The sequence below is a fragment of the Antrostomus carolinensis genome, unplaced genomic scaffold (genome assembly GCF_000700745.2).
Source record: "Antrostomus carolinensis isolate BGI_N321 unplaced genomic scaffold, ASM70074v2 scaffold38684, whole genome shotgun sequence".
Lineage (NCBI taxonomy): Eukaryota > Metazoa > Chordata > Aves > Caprimulgiformes > Caprimulgidae > Antrostomus > Antrostomus carolinensis.
The window spans coordinates 1-7,675 of NW_010313514.1; the positions used below are offsets into that span (position 1 = coordinate 1).

At 42.9% G+C, this 7,675-nt stretch overlaps 1 protein-coding gene across 1 annotated transcript; it reads left to right on the forward strand.

Moving 5' to 3' along the window:
* Window positions 1-285: 285 nt before the first annotated feature.
* HUS1 (HUS1 checkpoint clamp component) lies at window positions 286-3,749 on the forward strand (the record flags this gene model as incomplete). Its single annotated transcript, XM_010167381.1, has 6 exons — window positions 286-462; window positions 967-1,074; window positions 2,009-2,083; window positions 2,353-2,452; window positions 2,676-2,807; window positions 3,667-3,749. Coding segments are annotated over 6 exons (675 nt in total), but the record flags the coding sequence as incomplete, so codon positions are not given.
* Window positions 3,750-7,675: the final 3,926 nt, after the last annotated feature.

Sequence of the window (7,675 nt, forward strand, 5' to 3'; positions counted from 1 at the left end):
AATAAGTTTTTCCTCATGTTTAAGTGGAACCCACCATGCCCCTTGTTTTGAGGACTGATAGATGTTCAAGGAGGATCTGAAATTCATAGGTTGAGCCTGAAGCAATGGGCCTTGGTGCTTATGCAGCCTGTCGTGATTCCTGCAGGTGATGCCGCACAGGGGAAGGCTTCCTGTTGTACACGTGCAGTTCTAAGCTTAAGCTCTCGGAGGTAAAACTTGCCCATCTGTCTCTTTTTTTTTTTTTTCATTTGCTTTATTTTATTTCCCAACTTTCAAAAATTGTAGGGGAATTTCTTCGATGAATTTCAGATGGAAGGAGTAGCTGCAGAGCACAATGAAATCTATTTAGAGTTGGTGCCTGAGAACCTGTCGAGAGCCTTAAAAACTGCCCAGAGTGCTAAGGCAGTGAAGATCAAGTTGACTAACAAACACTGTCCCTGTCTCAGAGTTGCCGTGGAGCTAGTAAGTGCAACCATGCTTTTATCTTCATTATTAATAAGTGTTTCCCTAAAATCAAATAGAAGCTGTGCTGTAATTCTAGAAAACTAAATAAAGAAAAATCATGCCATTTCCCATTTCCCTAACCTTTCCTGCCATCGTGGCTGGTAGCACACAGAGCCAGCTTTATATTTTCCAAAAGGCAAGGAAGAGGTGGAGGAAGAAGGAAAGCTATGTGATTGAAATGCCTCTTGCTGATGTCTACTTTTCTCCATTCCTTCCTTCTCTTAATCTTCTGTGGGTTATTGGCTTCTGACTGAAGGCTTATAAATAACTAGATACCTCACAACCTCTTCCCTTTTCAAAAGGGAAATCTGCTCAATAACAGACCGACAGGAACCTGTGGAATACTGGATCTGAGTGTCTGCGGCGCTCAGTTACAGCATTGCCCACAGTGGTTCTGAAAAATTTGAATTCAGAATTCAAGTGGTGTTTTTGACTGCAAGAGCATCCTCTCTCTCTCTCAAGCCATCCTTGTCAAGCAGCAGTAGGATTGTGACACACGACATTCCTGTGGGAGTTATTCCCAGAAGATTATGGAATGACTTCAGAGAGCCCAGTGTGCCGGACTTTGATGTAAGCCTCTGTTTTTATGTTCCCTATGGAAAGGGGAGGTTGCAAGTGTAATGTTATTGCTGCCGAGTATACTACCAGTGGGCTTTGGGGAGGAGGTGAAAGGAAAAGGGAAGGCTGGAGGCTAGCAGGATGGGACACGGCTTCCATCATGGCAAGAGAGTCCAGAACCTGTGAAACGGAGCAGGTGGTTACCAGTTGTGGCTGTGATACCCAGGGTGGAGGAAGGGAGGAGCAAAGGACTGGCATGGCTTTGGGGAGGAGTGCCTCCAAACCACATGCGTTTAGACTGTTTCATCTGTTCAGCTACCAAGTGGCCAAAATAATCTGCTCTTTCTGGAATTCATGGTCTGCCTGGCAGAGTTAGACACATACGTGTTTCCTCCTCATTTTTACGTATCCTCTTTTAGCAGAGTTGCAAGGAAAGGTTTTTGTGCAAATGTGCTCCTGTTTGAGATTATGGGTGTCTATGACCTCCATAGCTAAGAGTCTTTAAATTCTGAAGACCTATGACTCAGTAGAAACGTGATCTATTTTATTCTGTTATTTCAGATTTACACTGATGCAATTCCAGAAATTATTACAGTACCACGGGAATCATGTTCTTTCCTTTTTGGCTATAGTAACTATTAACTGCTCAGTAAGATGGGTGTGGGTTCTTGTGAGAATCTGATCTGCAAAAACCTGTCTCCACTTTATTTTGAACACAGACTTGGGATGGTGTGTCTGAAGCAGTTGCTGGAGTGGTGGCCTGTTGGTATCCTGGTAGAGTTCTTCTGTTCCAGAGTCGTTTGCTGATTCCAGTTAAATATTGTGCTCCCTGCACTGAATAGATAACTGAGTCCAAGATAAGATAGAACGGAAGGGAGAAATAAGTGCATCACGTCCCAGTCACACGTGCAGTATTTGTGCAAATGCAGTTCTTATGTCTTTCCAGGTCAGTATTTACCTACCAGCGCTGAAAACAATGAAGAGTGTTGTGGAGAGAATGAAAAATCTCAGCAATTCCATTGTAAGTTACAGCACTTCAGACCTGTGTCCTACAGACCCTTTTTTATCTTGGACACAGCATGTTTCCCTGGTGCCTAAACTGGTGCCCCTGTGCTTTGTTTTGGGATAGGTCAGACATGAAACTAAAGGCACCTGAAGACTGTGTAAGGGCTAAAGAGAATGATGGGATTTATTTTAGGATTCACACTGAAGAGCTCGTCTTGGGCTTCCCAGAAAGTGGTGCTCCTTGTACTGAATCCTTGAAAGTACATGGCATTGATTGTATTGCAGGTGATTGAAGCAAACATGAGTGGAGAAATGAACCTGAAAATAGAAACTGACTTGGTGTCTGTAACAACGCATTTTAAAGATTTGGGAAATCCTCCTTGGGGTAAGTTTCTGTGTTTTTTGCCTCTTGTGTCTGTCTGATCTCATTACTTAAAAGTGGGATGCTGATAACAGTACTTGTCTTCTGTTAGTCCTTACAAAATAGCATCAAGGACTTTGAAGTCTTCAAATGAAACCTTAAAAAGAAAAGTGGCTGTGGTGGTTTTAACTTGTCCAGCAGCCACACACCACACAGCTGCTTGCTCACAACGTTCTTGTGCTTTTAGCATCGGAGGATGGATGTCAAAGTTCTGCTCAAGACAGGGATCCGGAGAGCATGGCCGAGGCACGCATAGACATCAAGAAGTTGCAGCAGCTGCTTGCAGGACAGCAGGTCAATCCCACAAAAGCCTTGTGCAGTAAGTTCAACAGCTCTGCTCGCAAACCCCAGTTAAGGAAGGATGTTTGCTGTACTTGTAGCCTCAGCAGAACAGCCTGTCTTCTGTTCTTTCTCTTTGAAACTTGATTATTTTTACTGTACCTGAGGACTTTTAGTATTTGTATTTTTAGTCAGTAAACTTCAGGCCTTAGGCATTTGGAGAAGAAAAAAACCAAAACATTAAAAATAAATTAAGCCAAGCCCTTTTATAAGTATTAAGTGGAATGCTCAGACTGATTAATCGTGGGTGTCTTCTTGTTGTCTTTGTTTTGAAGTTATTCTTTTTTATTACTATTTTAGGGTATTATTTTTTTGAAAGTCTTAAAACAAAACCCCCAGTTTCTATCAGAGAAACTGGGATTTGCTGACATGTTTGTTTTGTGCTTTTTTTTCTCAGATGCTTTCTTACATTCAGCACCAAATCGATGCTAATACCAAAATGCTTTTTATGCAGGTAGTGTTTCTAACCATGGAAATGATGTGTTCTTTCTAGCAGAAGCCTCTACAGGGTTTTATATCCTATTTTGATAACTCAGTCTGCTTTTCCTGAGTTACGGTTTAGTGCAGATGCTGAGAGTTGCCCAGGGAAGATTTAAATCATGGGTATGGCATTATAGATCTACACATTACATATTTCCTTTTGGTATCAGCTTCCATAGACTCTTTAGCAACGCTTCATAGATCCTCAAGGACTTAAATATTACAGGATGGTATGTCTGGTCATCCTTCTGTTAGAAGTGGTAGAAGCATTTTATTCTTTTGGTGTCATTCTGTAGACGATGTAATTTTGAATAATTTTTCTTGCTTTAAACTGAACCAGTGTTTTCTTCTCTTTACAGATATTGTAAGTAAAAGAGTTGTCCACTTCATCTTGCTCCACGAGGATGTTTCGCTTCAGTATTTCATTCCAGCGCTTGCCTGAATGTTTTGGAATCTCAGTCACTTCCCAGCCTGAGGCCTTTTCCACAAAGTCTGAAAACTTCCATGAGTTGCTGGAGTACTCTCGTGTGATATGCCATCTGAGCCATCAGGTGGACATTATTTCCATATTTATGAAACGATTCAAAATATCTCCTCATCCAGAAGGCCATTTTTGTGAAGCGTTACGTGCCATAAAAGACACAACGCTGGGGAGCTGGCGTATCTGAGCGTTGCAGGGAGCAAAACTGAAATTTGTGTCTGGTTTTGGGTTGTTTGAGCTGCGGGGAAGGCAAAGTATTTTTTTATTTATTTATTTTTTTCCTCGTTGACAAACACAAAGGTAGAATTGACCGCTGGTGCTGCTGCTGGGTGTGTTCAGTATTGAACAGCACCATGGGGGCAGTGAGGGTCTCTGTATAGAACGAGTATCATATGAGAACATGTGTGAACACAACAACTGGTGTCAAATAAAGGGCAAGTTATCTGCAGATCACACTTTTTCCCCTTTCCAGATGGGAGCATTGTACAACCTGTGTCGTCCTGGTGTCAGACGTGGTGAGGTTGCATCTAGGCTCTTAGCCAAGCAGCCAGGAGCAAGACTGAGTCTCACTGACGGGAGCACTGCCCCTCTTTCTACTTCGTGGTTGCCTCCTTGGGTCTTTTCCTCCTTGTTCCACATGCGATTGTATTTGTTATCCAGCCTGAGCCCATTTGGTGCTTTTTGTAACCATCCAAAGCAGACTTCTGTCTCACAAGTGCAACATTTGACAACGCTTACCAAAACTTCAGACCTATTTCACATTGTTTATAGTTGCCTTAGAATCATGTTATGTGTTTTGGTTTCCAGTTTACATTTTAAAGGTTGTATTCTAGAGCCACTCCTGGGGTCTTATTAAACGCAACTTCTGCAGTCATAGGCTCAACTCCTTGCTGAGGGTGGGTAGCAAAAATCTCTCTGCCTTCCAGAAAGCATTTTTGTGCGAGTCAGTGAATTGGTACAGAGACTTACCTAGAACCTCCTCTTGTTTTCCGTGCTTTCTGATTCCATGCTGAGCCTTATTTTGATGCTGCTTTAGAAAAAGACTTTGTGTATATTCTTTATTTTTGATACCATGGCAATTCAAAAAGTGACATTTTTATTAGAAAAGGAAAACAATAGAGGGTGCTAGAGAGCTGTGAAAAGTGTATGGTAATACAATAAACATCATGAAAATGAGCTACTGGTAACTTGGAGACCGAGCACAGGACATTTCCACAGACGTAAATGCTCTTACGTTTTCATTAAGCCCTGTGAATCTACTTGAAATGTGTAAACAGGAAGAAGATCAGTTCTCAAGAGATCTCGGGAGCTGAAAAGGTGAAATTCAGATGTGAGGTTTCCAGGTGAGTGCCCCATCCCATTAGCCCACTCTCTCCTGAGAAGGTGAGGGTTAAAGCAGAAGCCTAGCTCCAGAGCCTCTGAGACTCTCTGGGCCAAGATCCAGACTGGATTTAAAGGATGATTCCATCTCCAGTGCTTTTCTTTAAAGCTGCTTGTTGGGAATTTGACAATTTTTCTCTCAGGCAGTTAACAGCAATAGAAGTTTTTGGGAGGTAAATGTAGGTTCATTGGGAGGTAAATGGAGGTTCAACAACCAACTGTGGGGAAATGTGGGATCAAAAATGCCAATTGGCGTGTTTGCGTGTATTTCAGCAGCAGCAGCAGCAGCTGGTGAAGGGAACTGGATGTCCCTCTCCCCACAGCTCCTGTTGCCTCTCTAATTTTTGCCCAGTGGTTGTGATCACTGGTCATTCCATTTGCTCCCTCTTTGAAGCTGATTTTAATTTTCATCGCCTCCCATGAAGTCAGACTGGGTTAGTGACATCCCTTATCCTACCTCCCTCCAGCGCTGCCTGCTCAGGCTGCGTAACGCAGCATCTGTCACCCTTGACTTTGTGAAAAAACTCCTGTGAAGTTAAAGTGCAGAGCGGACAGGAGCCCCTCATTTCTGCCTCAGAGATGCCTGAAAACAACAGTCCATGGGATTGCTGTGCTGTGCCGGCTGTCCGAATTCATGGTTTTCTCAGGCGCTGTGAGACTGTCACAGTTGTCTGGTCAGACCCACAGATGAACACAGGCTGGGCCAGTGATGTTCCTGCCAGTCCCCAGTGTCTGCTCCAGCTCTGTGGAGTGCATGCAAACAGTCGGGCTCGAGCATTTACACCAAAGAACGCTCAAAGGCATCAAAACTCACTGTTATGACACACTAACATCCAATAAACAGAAAGAATCTGCAGGCACTGCAGACACAGAAGGGAGGGAAGATTGAGTTCATGCTCATGTAGGTCTGATTCCATCCCAGCCTCTGGGAAATACCCAAACATACCCCAAACCTGAGAATAGGACCTTGTTGTGTGGTTACAGTGATCAGGAGATTGGGAATGGATGGCAGGACCAAGCCTTCGAACTATTCACTGTTTCTATTACAGAAGTTAAATTGATTATACTTTGTTTACCTTTTAAGTAGACCCTGTTTCCAAACGCAAATTCAATGTATCTGAATTCATTGACTTTCATTCCAGAACTGCAAGCTCTGTATAAATGCTAAATCACTGGTGAGGTGGAGGGGGGAGGCCAGTGGGGGCTGGCTGGGATTCTATAAATACGGTTATCACAGAGAGGCAACGATGTCCAGCCTGATGAAAACAGCCGAGACTGAATCCAACCAAGCTCCTGTACATTTGTCCTCCTCTCCTTCAAACATACATTGTGTTTTGCATCAGAACAACCACCGGCTTCAAAAATGACGTGACCTCTTCAATGTGCTGATCGTTTCCACATTTTGACAAATCTGTTCCACTGGTATCAATAAAAAGCTACTGTTCATTTGATTAATACTGAATATTTTTGGGTGTCATGAAACTCAATTTATAAATAAAACCTAATTGCATGCAAATTTATTAAAAGTGTTGCCCATGAGTGATAAAGCATTCCACACTGTTCCCCTGTGTCCTCTTTGATGAAAAGACCATCAGATTAGGGCTGTTACGTAGCCCTGAAAACACGGGGCTGGCTGAGAAAAAGATTTCATAGGTGAGCTTACTTCATCTCAGGCTTTAGGGTGTTTTTGTTGCAGAATCAACAGCTACTGGCCCTTGGTTACACTAAGGGCTTCCCAGGCAGATGCAGCAGTGTGTAAGTGCCTGAAAATCACAGTCAGCACCTTCCTCGTGCAGAAACGTAACCCAGATCTTTGTGTCGTGTGTGTCCTCTACCTTCAGGAGATCAAAGTGGTGTCTGAAGACTCTGAAGATAGCAGCCTGTGAGCTGTATAACTGTGTGGTGATTAATGTTTTACTCCAACTTTTTTTTTGCTTTTTTTGCTTTTTTCTTTTTTTGCTTTTTTCTTTTTTTGCTTAGTCTTTCCCACAGCAATGGCCCATCCACCACCAACGAGTCATTTTAGGGCTGATTGTGGAGTCCACTCTGTCATCTGTCAGACAAGTAATGATTCTTCCTAAGGCCACAGGTCCTTTGCCATGGGGAATTACAAGCCCTTAATGAAAGAGCTCTGCTTTCACTGGGATGATGGTATTTTCCTGTCTTCACTGCCTTCCACTGCTCTGTTCAAACTGCTGGAGGGCTCATGCGTTCACTGAAAACTGCCTGGAGCTTCCTGTTCTCGAGGCAGCACAGAGATTTCATTCTGATGGAGTTGGTAGAGGTGGTCAAATGTTTTTTCCAAGAGCAGTTCCCCCAAAAAACTCCAGCCTGTCAAAATTAAAACTTTTCTTTGTATACATTGTTTTTGATAGAATTTTATTGTATATATTTTAAGGGAAAGTCTTGATCTTGTCCCATGGGCTTCAAATATTGGTATCTGTCTTTGGTCACCATTCCTACTCAAAGCAAATGCCCTTTGTATCTGCTACGAGCTGTTGCCAGAG